The 16,752-nt window shown below is 40.4% G+C and overlaps 1 protein-coding gene across 21 annotated transcripts; it reads right to left on the bottom strand.

The window, feature by feature from the left end:
- Nucleotides 1–905: 905 nt before the first annotated feature.
- Nucleotides 906–15,994, bottom strand: LOC115235940 (zinc finger protein 271-like). Of its 21 annotated transcripts, none has more exons than XM_029808067.1 (11): nucleotides 13,839–14,316; nucleotides 12,314–12,419; nucleotides 11,084–11,497; nucleotides 10,016–10,530; nucleotides 9,806–9,947; nucleotides 9,389–9,721; nucleotides 9,056–9,300; nucleotides 8,540–8,805; nucleotides 4,460–4,597; nucleotides 2,054–2,439; nucleotides 906–1,501 (listed from the first exon to the last, which is right to left on the bottom strand). In XM_029808067.1, the coding sequence occupies exons 2-11, from the start codon at nucleotides 12,362–12,364 to the stop codon at nucleotides 1,025–1,027; spliced, it is 2,967 nt and encodes a 988-aa protein (XP_029663927.1). In that variant the 5' UTR covers nucleotides 12,365–12,419; nucleotides 13,839–14,316; the 3' UTR covers nucleotides 906–1,024. The 21 variants fall into 21 exon arrangements, with proteins under 21 accessions (XP_029663927.1, XP_029663928.1, XP_029663929.1 ...); XM_029808068.1 differs by having other exon boundaries at nucleotides 4,376–4,597; nucleotides 11,084–11,296; XM_029808069.1 differs by having other exon boundaries at nucleotides 4,376–4,597; nucleotides 11,084–11,180.
- Between the last annotated feature and the right edge of the window lie 758 nt (nucleotides 15,995–16,752).

Raw genomic sequence — 16,752 nt, 5'->3', positions numbered from 1 at the left:
TATATATATAGAAAATTATTATATATGCTAATACTAATATATATTAGCATATATAACATAATATATATTATATATGCTAATGCCTATATACATATATATTTATATACAATACATATTCTCTCTCAAAGTCGTTATTCGTTATTCGCGAATATATTTTTTCTGACAGTACTATATATGTGCCACCACAATTCCCGAAAACTTTACTAACTGGCGAATTTATACGGATACACTCTTCTCATGTGAAAATAACATACGAACATAATAATCCGAGACATTCGCCGTCGACATTATATAATTAGTGCCTTTTTGTTAAAATTACGGAAGATTACTAAAGTACAATATTAACGAAGAAGAACTATTACATATTTAATTATTACATCACATAGTCGCAAAGTTCCGACATACTCTGATGCTCCTTTTGCACAAATTTGAAACGAATACACGCTTACACATTCGTTACCACAAACGACATATACTTATCAAGTATATAAGCATATAAACGAAGCAAAACCAAAAACTTTGGATAATACACCGCCATTGTTGCAAGTCGAGTAATCGTGCGTTAATGTTCCAATATATGATGTTTTATGCGCATATCACCGAACGATCGCTTTATATCGTCCCGAATAAAGTTCACTGCAAATTTTACGAAATAAAAATGGTATATGTAAACTGTTGCAGAATCGCAGGTGGATTGCGCAGCACGCGAGACACATGATGATTCAAATATATAGCGTATATTAATAATCCCATGTATTAATAACCCCATTGCAATCCAAGTTTCCTTAAGGAAACAACGAATGGCGGCGCACAATCTTCACACTTCTTCGACACAATCGTATATATTAAGTATACACACAGTATATATCAGACGCCTTCTTTCAGATTTCTTCTTTTTCCTATTCCTCTCTATTCTTCTTACTGTTTTTGTTTTATTCCATCCTCGGAAAAATTTTCCGAGCTTCTATAGGCATTTTTAAGATTTTCTGCCTCTTGCTTCTTCCTTTCGCATCTGGATCACGATCTAATACGACGCCAGTACGCCGGGCGGGGTCGGCACGACCACTGTATGTTGCGGGACGACGGGGGGCGCCGGTGGCGCCAACGGGTGTCCGACCAGGACTGCCGCCGCCGCCGGTATCGGCAAAACACCGGTTTGCGGTATAGCTGACGGCGTGCTAACCTGCGTCGGCGGTCCTTCGGCCGCGTGCTTGCGCAAGTGTCGCAGCATATTGCCCTTCTCGACGAAGGTCTTGCCGCAGTCCGGGCAACTGTGCGGCCGCTCGTCCGAGTGCGAGCGCCGGTGTGAGACCAAGTGTCCTTTGCACATGAAATCTTTGGGACACAGATCGCAGCGGAACGGCCTCTCGGCGTTGCTGCCCTTGTTGTGCGAGCGCATATGGAAGAGAAGATTGCCCTTCAATGGGAAACTCTTGCCACATTCTGTGCACACAAATGGACGTTCACCGGTATGGCAACGCATATGATTCACAAGATGTTCCTGCAATGGAAAATGGAAAGATATGAAGAATATCACTCATTATGTTATGCAAATAGAGATCCGATTAAACCTTTAGCTACAAAGCTAGTGCGTGTATATTAAAATTAAAAGCGTAAAAATGGGTTAGAGTAAAAGAGTTTAATTAAATTCTCAATCAATATTTTTGTCAAATGAGAATTTATTCTTGTTAATTTATTATGCATAGTATATATTGTTGCACACACAATATATTATTTATATATTATTATCTTGTACCAATTAATATAGAAATAATGAATGCAAGGAGCAAAAAGTATTTTCATGTCTCATAGCTAAAGGATTAATTAAAATTTCGTTAAACATTAAAAATGTAAAAATTGTGTGATACGCGTTGCTAATATTATATAGAGAAATTTGAATCATATTTTACGTTTCGAACAAGTATTATAAAATAAATGAATTATTAGATCGTTTAAAAAATTGAAATTGCCAATTTATTTGATTCTACTTTTTAATTAAATATGTCAACACCAAATGTAAATCGTTATAAATCTTACAACAAGGCCAACGTACCTTTCTTGTGAATGGTTTGGAGCACACGTTGCAACAATGTGAGGAATCTCCGGTATGTTGACGGAGATGATTATTTAGGTGTTCTTTCCTAGTGAACGTCCTCTGGCAGAACTCACACCTATGTGGAGATTCGCCAGTGTGGATGCGCACATGATTCGTCAAATGCTCCTTACGAGTAAATGACTTGGAGCAGAAGTGGCATCGGTGTGGCGATTCGCCTGTATGTTGACGCACGTGATTGGTCAAATGTTCCTTCCGCGTGAAGGATTTGGTGCAATACTGGCACTTGTGCGGTGACTCACCCGTGTGCTGCCTGACGTGGTTCACCAGGTGATCCTTCCGCGTAAATGCTTTCGGACAGTATGAACAGCGGAAGGGCGTCTCCCCTGTACATATTTTACAAGCGAATTCGCAACGTTTGAGAAAAAAAAAAAATTAAAAAAAAAAAAAAAAAAAAAAAAAAAGGAAACATTTTTCGTCATTCAGAACTCAGTGGAGTTATCCTGCACAAGGCGAGTTTTGCCTGACGCAACGCACAGAGAAGGCATAATATCGAACGGAATAAATCCTGATATATTTTCTGTCTCTTTCTATATCTAGAAATTAAATTTACATATTAGAAATACATATCTTGTATTAAAGCTAACGTATTTAAAGTTAAAACGCGTAAAAGATTCTAAACAAAAGACCAATCAATCGAATATATATATATATATATATATATATGTATATATATGTATATATAACTTTGTATATATCAAATACTGAAATCCTATTACACTACTATTACTTTCAGCATAAAACTTTCTATTTCGCGATTAAGAAGCAAGTATTATTTTTTTCTCGAGAATCTCGTATCTAATCTATCACAATACTCTGTATTAGCGTTAAAACTAAAACTGAGCTCGAGACTTGTGCCATCAATGACAATGAAATGAAGTTATAGGAGCAATAAAATTATTTACAAGTCTCCGACATATAAAATACAAAATTTGATTGATAATTTTATCGAGGATGCAAACGAGAGTTATGAACACTTATAAATGCAAGGAACTTTTGTGTGGAACGCTGTTAATAAAAGGTATGATATGAGAGCGGTGTATTAGGCAGAACAGCAGCAAATGTTCTTAGGAATTCAATGATGATGGGAGATTTTTTTTGCGATGATCAGATCGAGTTAGATGCGCGATGGTGTAAACATTAAGAGATACGTACGATGAGAGCGACTGAATGAGAGTGAACTTGTGGTGAAATTTTATGACGACCCCGTCTAAATCAAATCTCATGCAAATGTCTGATCCTCAGCTAAATGCATCACACACATATACAGGGTATTTCAATTCTAGCAGATCAATCATTAATGCCAGAGTCCCTTAAATAAAGACAGACTCTGATATTTAAATGTTGAAATATATAATAGTTTGAGTTATGATTAATTAAAAATATAAAGATTCTCGCGATATAAACTTTAAAAGGTTAAATAGATAACAGAATTTTATTCTTTGTTCAATTTCAAATCAAGTTTGTTGCAACGTAACGTTTCATTTCAAAGATGTTTCATGTTATAACATACAGTGAGCATTCTATTTTCCTTAAGAAAAGATCGATTCTATATTTGTCAATAATTGCTTTTAAAAGCCGTGAATCCAGTAGAAGTGAAATAGCCCGTATGTAAGCCAGATGTGTGAAACCGGAAGCAAATGGAGAAACGAGTGTCTCGACTCGTGTTCGATCGCATCACCTAAATGTGATGTTACGCACGAGGTGACTCTCGCAGTCCCTAATTGATCTCTTAATTCTAACGCGTAAAAGATTCTAAACAAAAGACCAATCAATCGATAAGTTGTGTCAGTTGTGGTCCCAAACCTCTTTTTTACGGGGTGTAATACATTATAACAATTTCAGTCTTTAATAGTCTAGTATTAACAGAATTAATTCAATTGTTTAGGATTTTTACCTAATATTGCAAAGAATTATTGTTAATTATTTTTTAGCGGAAAAAAATATCATCCGCATGTGTGAAAAATCCTGTGCTACAGATATTGTACATTCGATATATTGCCGTATCCGTACGTTACATCAAAGGAAAGTCAGCTTGTACAGCAAATGTTACGCACGAGGTGACTCTCGCAGTCCCTAATTGATCTCTTAATTCTAAAAAAAAAAATAAAATAAAATAAAATAAAAAAAAAAAGAAAAAATACTGATCTCTTTCTTTTTCAATATATGTACATAAATAGGTCACGATAATACAACTACTCTTAATAGAGATAACGATTATATCGGTTGCCCGTGAAGTGAACATCTGCCAACCGCTCTCACCTGTGTGTTGGCGGATGTGGTTAACAAGGTGTTCCTTTCTGGTGAACGATTTGGAGCAGAAGCCGCATCGGTGTGGAGACTCACCCGTGTGCTGGCGAACGTGGTTCAGGAGATGCTCCTTTCGCGTGAACGTCTTCGAGCAGAAGTCGCAGCGGTGCGGCGTCTCACCCGTGTGCCACATTATGTGGTTCGTGAAGTGCTCCTTCCTCGTAAACGACTTACCTGTACAACGGCAGCGAAAAACAGAAAAAAAGACCCAAAAACAGGCACATTTTATTAGATTGCAATTGTCAAATGAGACAGATAAATGCGTATAAACAATAGGACGATTCCAAATACACATATTATCGTTAGACACGAATCATGATTGTGTCATTATGAATCATTAATGGTCATTATAAGTTATGCGAAAATAAACTTGCGAGATGTTTCCCTTCTTTTTACACGTATAAAAGCATTAAAATCATATTTTTCAACCTATAAATTGATTAAACTATAATCACACCCATGAAATTACAAAAAATGATGTATGGAAAAAGATTATCGACCACCGATTTGTCAACAGTAATTAGATCGCCAAAAAATTTCCAAATTTTGCATATGATTGACAATACATATTTAGAAATTTCTCTTAAAATATCTAACTGCGAAAAATTAAATAAAATTTGTAGAATTTGTATCGCAGAAATTTTTTCCATTTCCATTTCTAAAAATTACACTAGATATAGTCAACGTGCGCTTGTATATATACATGTATCACGTGACATGTAATAGGTCGATGCGCATGCTTACAGCCCTATCGAGTAAAAATACAAAATTTCGAATTTCCCACTTTATGGCAGATGCGACTTTTACATTTACATCTGTCCGCGATCGCGTACCAAAGTTACTGAAAATATAATTATCGTGCCGTTAATTGCTTCCCCTCAATACGCAGTTAACGATTTACACAAAATCAATTTTGTTGCCAAATATCGAATCCATTACAATACTCGAGTGACGTGTAAACGAAATCGATGAATTCTGCTGCAGCGCCGACCATTTAATTTGCAGTAGTAATGATTAAATTGCTGATGCAAAACCCCCGCGAGCGTTATTACAATTATATTTAGATCAATATAATAAAATGATATTGTTAATGACGCGATAAAAAGCCAAGTTTATTCTACTCGATTGGCAAAGAGTCGAGGCCCTTCGCGACAAAGACCAGCATCCTGGTCACCGATCAAAAACAACTGCGAAGAAAGCAGTCTACATCGCGGAATTAATTTCGACATATCATCGATATAAAAATGGCAAAACGTGAATATATCGGGGATCTGAGATGACGAATAATACAAGCAAGCGAAACGAGCGAGCGAGGGATAAGGTGAAAGAACGTTATACGAACCGCTTAAATTTACGAAATAGCAAGTCATGCCATCACAGTTCACGGCCAAATGTTGGATGAGAAATAAAGGGCCCCTTATAGAGAGCCGGCCGGCGGTAGCAGCCTCGCACGATTTCCGAGGACTGAAAACGGAAGAAAGGGGTTCCCCGTCCCCAGAGGACTGAAAACGGAAGAAAGGGGTTCCCCGTCGTCGTCGTCGTCGTCGTCGTCGTCGTCGTCGGATGGGAGGTGGGCGGGTAGACGAGGGCAAGCGCACCGACACGATCACAATTCTCTAAGGTTAGAGGAGCACCCCCTTGCCACCGCGAAGGAATGCGCACGACCCGCGCCCCGCGAGAGCAGACCGGCCGGGCGAGGGAGAGAAAGGGGAGGCAAGAGGGGGAGAAGAGAGAGAGAGGGAGAGAGAGAAAGGGGAGGCAAGAGAGGGACGATAAAGAGAGAGAGAGAGAGAGAGAGAGAGAGAGAAAGGGGAGGGAAGAGGGGGAGAAGAAAGAGAGAGAGAGAACGAGGATGGGCGCGGAGGGAGAGGCGGCTACTCGCGATGCGCGATCAATTCTCGCGAATTTTATTTCACCGCGCCATGTATATAAACCGGCGCGGCTCTGCGGCCGCGACATGCGTACAGCGCGTTCGACGTAACTCATGTCAATTCGCGTATACGACTCGAGATAGAAACTTCAAGTCCCATCGATTCCGCGCTTACGTGGCAGCGTCGATTAAAAATTTTTTTTTTATGTTCTTAGTTTTTATAATCTCCGAAATTTTGCGGAGTTTGAGATTTGTTCGCGTTTCAGAGATGCAGAATTCTCCCGACAATTTCACAATCTATCTTTATGAAAGCGTTCAGATCATCTTTATTTCTAATTATATGATTGCTATTGAAATTTCTATTTTCATATAAATGTACAGAGAGATTTTTATATAGTGTCTACTCAAATTTGGTAAAAAAAATTCTCTGAGAATTCCTTGATATTTTTCAGATATTTTAATTCAAAATTTCAAGTAAAATTAAAGATTTTTAAAATAGATGATAAGTTAAATGAATTGAGCTCTTTCTCTCTTTCTGTCTGTCTTAAATATTGTACATATCTAAAATAAAATTATATTATTTATTTTTATCACATTAAAATTTAGTTGTTTTTTTTTCTCATGATCTTTGCACCAATCATAAAGATAAATTTTTAATGAAAATAAATTAATAACTTTATAAATGCATAAAATTAAATTGTCTAAATTAATATTATAAATCATAGATATATTAATAATACAACAATTAAATTATTTATCCGCTTTCTTTTAGATTGCATGAATATATTTTCCTCATTGGGAAACATTGTACATCTCTGTAAACGGAATCCTCATTTCTTTATTTAATATTAAAGAAATGTTTCAAGTATTCAGTTCAGAGTAAATTGGCAAAAGTAATACATGGCAATAAAAGATAACTATACATATATATATAAACAATTTAAAGCTTACAATGCGTTCTCTGAAAAATATACACACTGTATCGATTCTTTATATTAACGCAAATAAAATACTACCAATGTATATTAAAAAGCGCATATGTTTTTCACATCTATACAAAAACATACTAATAAGCATATTTGTTATATTAAAACTAAACTAGCTTGTAAAAAAGATAAATTTGATTTTAAAAACTAAAGTTAGATTATGGATCAGATTTACTTTTTATCTTAGTGGTATTTAATCATAGTACTCCACTTTTAATATAATGTTCAATACATTAAAATAACAGATTTTATAACACCGGAATCTATAATTGCGAGTTTTACTACATCTCATTAAGATAAACATTAATAAGAATTTTATATTAAAAAATACATAACTTTCAAAAATTTTAATAAAATAAAAAATAATTAATTTTTTCATTTTAGTATTAATATATATATAATACTAAAAAAATAAATCACATGTACTAAAATTAAATTTATAATATCTTACTTACCTTATTAAAGCTTCACATTTCACTAAACCTACATTAATCGTATTTTTCCCCGCCCTTGTGATAAAATCATTTAATAAAATATATTTAATATTTTATTAAATGTGTGTGTTCTTATCCTATAATGATCGATTATCACTACATGCTCTTTATATAATTTCTCACAGAATAATTTTTTAGAATCATATTTATGTTATAAATTGCTGATATTACGTCGAGTATCAGAAGAATGTAAGGATTAAAGTATTGACAAATTCAAATAACTAAAACTAAACAGGCTAATACAAGCTAATAAACACAGGTATTTATGTGATGATACATTCGCCAACACTATTGAAAATGGTGGGATAATTTTTACTCGTGTCCTCAATCAAAATACAAATATGATGACTATAAATGATAGCTGTATTTCAGTTGCATAAGACTAGGAGAATAAAGGAATATAGATTTTTGTCATTTTCAACATTGTTATGAGATAAAAATGAGTGTTATCATCACACAAATATCTATGCTTCTGAGCTCATATTGGCCTGTTTATTTTTAGAGAATTGCTAAATACGAGCCAATCTCCCTTCTATTTGCAAAAATTGAATACGTGTCAAATTTATAGAAAAGAAGACAATTGTAAATTTAGAAAGTTTCTGGAATCGTCCCATTAAATACATCATTGATTTGCTTCGTTAAAGATTTTACGCTAAAAATGTTTTTCTTTTTCACCTGATAATTATTTTTCAAACAAAAATTGTCATTTGCGTTTTTTTAAATTTCGCGCAGAAAGATATAAAAAATAGAAAATTGCATAACTCACCGCATATTTCACAACGGAACGGAGTGTCGTTCGTGTGAGAGCGCATATGGTTAGCGAGATGCTCTTTACGTGTATACTTCTTGCCGCAGGCTTGGCAATGATGAGGGGTTTCTCCTGTATGCCACATAACATGGTTCATAAAGTGTTCTTTGCGAGTAAAGCTCTTCTTGCAAATATCACATCGATGTGGAGTCTCACCAGTGTGTTTGCGAACATGATTTACCATGTGTTCTTTTCGGGTAAATGTCTTCGAACAGTATTGGCATCTGCAACACAATCGTGTCACAATTTTCTTTGTTATTTTTTAAACGTCAAATAATTAAGATTCTTGAGAATAAATAGAAAACACAATTTCTAATGGAAAAAGATTTGTGATCTTTTAATGATATATATGTATATATATACATTATATATAACTATTAAAAATATTATTTATATTAAAACACATCATTGTCACATTTGAAATTTATATATCAGTTCTAATTATCTCATTTTGAGAAATTATACGAGACTTACCTGTACGGTGTCTCGCCGGTGTGACATCTCGTATGGTTATCCAAATGCTCTTTGCGCGCAAAGCTCTTACCACACACTGTACAATTGTACGGTTTGTCGGTAGCATGTCTCTTCATATGGCGTTCCAGCGAAGGTGCATTCGCAAAAACATGAAAGCAGACTGTGCAAGTGAACATGGATCCACCCAAATGGCACTTGCCGTGACGCGTCAAATCGTTCGCGTTTGAGAACGCTTTACCGCATACCTGAAATCGTCATGAATTTAATATCGACTTGTATACCTGCATTTTGAATAAACCGCTACTGCATGCGTAGATTCACTGCGCTGTGTACCTGACACGTAAACGGCTTTCTCTCGGTATGATATCTGCGATGCACGATGAGCTGATAACGAAATTGAAAGATCTTTCCGCATATCTCGCAAGCGTGACTGCCAACCGACACGGGCGACGCACTCGGACCGGGAGTCGCCTCGCCGTCACTCGACTTTATGTCAAATTTGTTCAGTGGAACCTGTTGCACGATTGGAGTACCGTTCTGTATCGTGGTAACTGTCTGCGTAGGAACAGTGCTACCCACTAGAGTCGTTCCAGCCGCAATTTCGCTTTGTAGCTTGCCAAAGACTTCGTGATAAGCCAGGAGTTGATTAATATCTTCAACGTTCACCTGTCGAGTAAAAGACAAGAATTTATTGGACTGCAACTATTGCACAACTTTCAGATATAACTATTACAACGTTGTGTTTCGCACCTTGTACATATTTTGTACCATTTCGACGCCGAGAGTTTTCGCCAAATCCTGCTCGTTACCCGCGCTAATTTTCACAACCGATCCGTCCGCTGTTCTCACATCCATCATGTGTCCTCCTGGCTTTAAGTCAGGGACTTGGAATCTGCAACAACATTCTTGTTATCTATCTTAACATTGACGATTAAAGATGCAATATTTTTTTGCACATACTGTGTCATATTCAGTTGCCGCAATTCCTTTTCTTTCTCGGGCTTTTCAGAATTGTTTTGACTTCCCCCCTCGGTGGTGGAATTTCCGCTGATGTTGACCCCAATCTGCGACTGCTGCTGCTGCTGTTGCATCAAGCTCTGTTGAAGATCTTGCGGTGGTTGTAATTGCAGATCGCATTGAACTTGACAGTGAACCTGATTGTCGCTGCAACGCTCGGTGGTGCAGCTACCACCCTCGTCCTTGACTTTGTTGTCGTCTCGCTGCGCGTTTTGGCCGTGCCCTGTCGGTCCGTTGTTCTGGGCGTTCTGATGATTTGGTATCTGGTGATGAGATTGTTGCTGCTGTTGCTGCTGCTGCGACGGCTGCGCTTGCTGCTGTTGCTGCTGCTGATGCAGCTGCTGCTGTGCTTGTGCCTGCATTTGCTGTTGCATTTGTGCATGCGCAGCCTGCAGGTGACTTACGCTCGCCGGTATATGCGCGCCGTCTAAATTAAGGCCGGGAAGAGATACGGGAATCTAGAGAACAAAATACATATACGCGATATGTATTATTATTGTTATTTAATACGCATTTTTGCGTACATTGATAAAAAAACAAGAGCTTTAAACGAATAACTTATATACAGGATTAAAATTGTACGAGCTTTCATTGATATTTGAGCATTCTGCGTTGATGGTAGAAATGTATCAAATAATTAACAAATCAAATCTGTGCGTATACAAGATTGTGCAGCGTAACAAGTAGAGTGATAATTGATATTTAGAAAATAGTTTTTATACATAGAGCGATGAAACACAAAATAAAATTCTTTATAAAATTATGGCCATATTATAAATTTCTATATTTGAGCACTTCTCAAATATTTCTTTTTTGTATACGTGTATTATACGCCGTTAGCGGCTGTCATCGCTACATATGTCGCTTATTCACACGCATTTCCATAAAAGATTGTACGTGTTACCGTAATTGCGGCAAAAGCATAAGTCTAATCGCTGCTCGGATCAGAGTAAGCCGCATTCAAATTTTTAAGTCGTTACACAAAACACGTGCTACTACACATTAACAAACCTGCGGATTCGATTGCAGAGAACTGTGGTGACTGCTGCTGTTAACCGATGGCTGATGATGATGATGCGCGGCTGTAGATTGTTGTTGATGATGCGAGCTGGAAGTCAACGCCATTTCCTGATTCAGTGAAGAAGCTGACTCTTTGGAGGATGATGCCTCCCCACTGCCACCACTCCTATGCGAGGAGTTGTGGGGGGGATGATAGACCGAGACCTGAGGTAGCGTTCCAGGAAGCAATCCGTGAAAATTGAGGACCCAATACTTAGCTACCGAGGAGGCTAACGCTACGGCAGAACCTACAGTACGCAGGTCCGTGGATGAATGGGGGGTACTCCCTACATTGCCAAGACTCGCGGTCGCAGTAGCCAAACCACCTGGGTATGATGGACGACCACTTTGACCCGCGTTTACATCCTACCGATATACATTCAGACATTTGTACAACATTGATAGGGCATGCAGCGGCATGCACCAGGCTGAAGACCAATCGACAAATGCGCCACTTTTGATACATGTGCATCAACGCAAATAATTCCATGGATATATTCGTTATTGAAGAAAGTTTATACTATCGAAGAGAGTGATTGTTGGTGTTTCCGTGTTATGTATCGTGTGTACATTGAGAAGAAAACGCTCTATCATACACCTATCAAGCCATACAAACCGATCATAAATAGACACTATGTTTTCAAGCTCGCGTAAGTATATGCAACCTGTTAGAACTGGATACATTAAAATATTATATACTATAATGAAGATAAGCAAAGTGTTAGAGTTACAAGAGTAGAGAAATTCAAGCGTAAGCCATCTTGTGTACGTTGTATGCAATATGCTACAAGCATTTCTAACCTAAAAACTACAAATTACAACAGTCTAAATAATTGTAAAGATGCAAGGCAAAAATGTATAATAATGAAACTTAATATAAATAAGATAAATATAGAAATAATATAAATATATAAATTAAACACTGCATACAATTATTATTAAACGATACATCGTCTAAGTTTCTTAAATCATTAAAATATATATTTATCAAATTTTAAATCTAATTTGAAAGATAAGGCACAATTTGTTAAAGCAAATCAAAAATGAAACAATCCACGAATTAACAAGGCTCATTATACAAATGTCTTAATATATCTAACATCGGCATAGTGCATCCGTGTAATGATCATTTGCGCATTTGTAGTTTGGTGTATAGCCTGTTTCGATGGGAAAGTACCTCACCTCTTGTTGTGCCTGCGTAGTCGCTGGCAATGCATGCTGCTCACTATTCATCTTCGTTCACTGAAGGATATTAATTAAACGTGTCTGATATACTTCATTGTTCATCCTGTAAAATGCATTACGAAAAATTAATCTTTACATCGTTACGCGTGAAAAAGTGCTTAAAAACAATGGGTACAAAATGCGTACAAAATGTACGTAAGGATATTCGAGATTGAAGGGAACAATTCTAAACTATCATCAGTCGTACACGCTTAATTAGGGTGCGAAAGTGATGCACGGGCACTAATTAAATAACGTAACGCGCAACGGCAAACATATTGAATTCGTTGATGATTTTTATCATACAATATCGATTTTCGCAACGTATCAAACTGCACACCATATTACATTATCTTTCCCGATTTGCGCTTTCGGTACTCGAGTGTACACCTGAAAGAGCAAGAGTTTTGCCGTACGCCGTACGCGATCGACGGAATTCTACGCAGTCGCGATCTGCCTGATCTGCCCGATCTGTCAGGGATCGATCGAAAACGTGCTATCGTCCGCTTAACCTCGAAAAGTCTGCCCTGCCACGAAAGCGATGGACAGCAGGCAGCGAGTCGTGCGCGTAATCGCGTAATCGCGCCCGAGCTCCGAACGTCCCGAACCCGAATACGCATAAACAATCGCGTGAGGCGAACGAGCGCCGCGCGCGCGCGCGAGAGAGAGAGAGAGAGAGAGAATGACGATGACGATGACGATGACGATGACGATGACGATGACGATGACGATGACGATGACGATGACGATGACGATGACGATGACGATGACGATGACGATGACGATGACGATGACGATGACGATGACGATGACGATGACGATGACGATGACGATGACGATGACGATGACGATGACGATGACGATGACGATGACGATGACGATGACGATGACGATGACGATGACGATGACGATGACGATGACGATGACGATGACGATGACGATGACGATGACGATGACGATGACGATGACGAGCGAGAAAGAAACATCGTGTCGATAATACCATCATTATATTTTAACCTCGCGATATACTCTTAAAAAAAAAAAAAAAAAAGAAAGAAAGATAAAAAAGAAAAATATAGAAAACGCGAAACGGACGAGACGGGATGGGATGTTTTAATGGCGCGACCCCGCCGAGAGAGAAGAACCGCTACGACGGAGAAACGGACAGGCTTGTATCAGCGACGCGGCCGAATAGCAAGAGCCAACAGCGTCGACAACGGCAGCGACCGCCGGATTCTCGGCGGACGTTTGGTCGTCGGGCATCGTTTCTCGCCACCGTCGCCCGCTGCGCGAGTCATCGCCTCGTCGCTAGTTCGTTCGCGGAGAGCAACAAGGGGACAAGGGGCTCGACAAGATGGACGTGCTACGCGGATTCGGGGCGAGGGGGAAACGGACGCGCGGTGTGGCGCGGAGCGGCGCGCCGCGACTCTACTCGACTTTCCGCGACACGAGAGAGTATACGAGAAGAGAAATTGGAACTCACGTGGTGCGCGGTGCCGTCGGCGGTTCTCGCATCTCGTTCTCCGTCGGCTCCGAGGCCGCCTCCTCCTCGCCTCTTGTGCCACACACACACATATACAGACGGAACGGGGGAGACGCGCGCTCGTCGCGACACACGAAGAGCGCGGGGAGGAGGCGCGAGAAGGGAAGGCAGAGGGGGGAATCTCCGCACAGGCCTGCCACTGTCTGTCTATCTCTCTCTCTCTCTCTCTCTCTATCTCTCTCTTTTTCTCTCGACACTGCCGCGCCGTGCTCCTTTGGCCGTCTCTCGACGTCTCACCTCGCCATGAACGCCCACAAACAAATCACCGATAATGGCCACGCGCGCTCGCCCATCGTCTTCTCAATAACTGCAACGGGCAGCCCGACAAAGTCGGGATGCGGGACGGTCGCTTTCGATCGTGACGGACGCCGAGCCCCGCGAGATTTTCACGATAACGTCGCTCGCGAAGCCGCTACGTGCTCGCAATTAACAGAAAATACGACGACTGTCATGGCGGCCCCTCGCCCACCCCGCAGGAACTTACGCGCGCGCGGGGAACCGCCGAGTCGATCGTCGCGAGATCGAGTTCTCGGACGATTTTTGCTCCGCGGATGACCCGGCCGTATCGAATAATTAATTACTTGGCCAATCTCGCCGCGAAATATCGTTCTACTAGCTTGCATTCGTTTAGGTAAATGCATCTACTAGCTCATCTCGCCGCGTTCAAGCTGCGCGCGCAGCTATCGATCGCGCGCGCGTTTCGCCTACTTCCGCTGGCGGGAAAACCGCCCAATTACGAATGCGTGCAAAGTCCGTTAGTTCATTATTCGGGAATAAAAACCTTGATCTATATACAATATATAGGTGTGATATATACATATATAGCGTGCAGATGTAGTAGCGTGTAGATGTGGATATTTTTTTTCTTAGCATCTTTAATCTCTATGGCAATTAACCCAATCATCGGATTCTCTCTTTCTCTCTCACCGTGATTAAAATAAAGGGAAATATGTGTATATTCGAAATTATCCACTTTAATCGAGAGAAGAGAAAGATGGAGGAGAAATGTACAGAAAAAAAAAAAAGAAAGAAAGATAAAAAAGAAAAATATAGAAAACGCGAAACGGACGAGACGGGATGGGATGTTTTAATGGCGCGACCCCGCCGAGAGAGAAGAACCGCTACGACGGAGAAACGGACAGGCTTGTATCAGCGACGCGGCCGAATAGCAAGAGCCAACAGCGTCGACAACGGCAGCGACCGCCGGATTCTCGGCGGACGTTTGGTCGTCGGGCATCGTTTCTCGCCACCGTCGCCCGCTGCGCGAGTCATCGCCTCGTCGCTAGTTCGTTCGCGGAGAGCAACAAGGGGACAAGGGGCTCGACAAGATGGACGTGCTACGCGGATTCGGGGCGAGGGGGAAACGGACGCGCGGTGTGGCGCGGAGCGGCGCGCCGCGACTCTACTCGACTTTCCGCGACACGAGAGAGTATACGAGAAGAGAAATTGGAACTCACGTGGTGCGCGGTGCCGTCGGCGGTTCTCGCATCTCGTTCTCCGTCGGCTCCGAGGCCGCCTCCTCCTCGCCTCTTGTGCCACACACACACATATACAGACGGAACGGGGGAGACGCGCGCTCGTCGCGACACACGAAGAGCGCGGGGAGGAGGCGCGAGAAGGGAAGGCAGAGGGGGGAATCTCCGCACAGGCCTGCCACTGTCTGTCTATCTCTCTCTCTCTCTCTCTCTCTATCTCTCTCTTTTTCTCTCGACACTGCCGCGCCGTGCTCCTTTGGCCGTCTCTCGACGTCTCACCTCGCCATGAACGCCCACAAACAAATCACCGATAATGGCCACGCGCGCTCGCCCATCGTCTTCTCAATAACTGCAACGGGCAGCCCGACAAAGTCGGGATGCGGGACGGTCGCTTTCGATCGTGACGGACGCCGAGCCCCGCGAGATTTTCACGATAACGTCGCTCGCGAAGCCGCTACGTGCTCGCAGTTAACAGAAAATACGACGACTGTCATGGCGGCCCCTCGCCCACCCCGCAGGAACTTACGCGCGCGCGGGGAACCGCCGAGTCGATCGTCGCGAGATCGAGTTCTCGGACGATTTTTGCTCCGCGGATGACCCGGCCGTATCGAATAATTAATTACTTGGCCAATCTCGCCGCGAAATATCGTTCTACTAGCTTGCATTCGTTTAGGTAAATGCATCTACTAGCTCATCTCGCCGCGTTCAAGCTGCGCGCGCAGCTATCGATCGCGCGCGCGTTTCGCCTACTTCCGCTGGCGGGAAAACCGCCCAATTACGAATGCGTGCAAAGTCCGTTAGTTCATTATTCGGGAATAAAAACCTTGATCTATATACAATATATAGGTGTGATATATACATATATAGCGTGCAGATGTAATAGATGTGGACTGTGGATATTTTTTTTCTTAGCATCTTTAATCTCTATGGCAATTAATTTAAAATAATTTTATTGTTTTTAAATCGGAGAGTAGAATAAGAATGTGGTTATGCGGGCGATCACTGATCCATCCGCGCCATCTACATCTATTTTAGAATTAGAAATATACCGCTTGTTGCGCTACTTCGACATCAACATAGTGACATCTATGATTATTTCCATAGTTGCGTTCCAAAATTTATTTTTAGGAGTAAACTAGTAATTTTAGTGATTATATATATAATCACTAAAAAGTCAGTACTCGAATATATCGAATTGTTGCTTTTCCGTCTATGTATTTTGTATGTCTATGGTTATCATCGTGCAGAAATTGCATATTTTGACGGTTCGAATATTCAAGGATCTAGCAATGAGTAATTCTATGTAATTTTAATCATTAGATATAAATTGTATATTAAATTTGTTAAAAAAAAATACGTAAAGATGTTATGCTTGTTCC

Source organism: Formica exsecta, unplaced genomic scaffold, assembly GCF_003651465.1.
Source record: "Formica exsecta isolate Colony F162 unplaced genomic scaffold, ASM365146v1 scaffold237, whole genome shotgun sequence".
NCBI classification, from domain to species: Eukaryota; Metazoa; Arthropoda; class Insecta; order Hymenoptera; family Formicidae; genus Formica; species Formica exsecta.
Note: the sequence above shows the minus strand (reverse complement) of the source record. Positions and strands in the feature narration are given on the sequence as shown.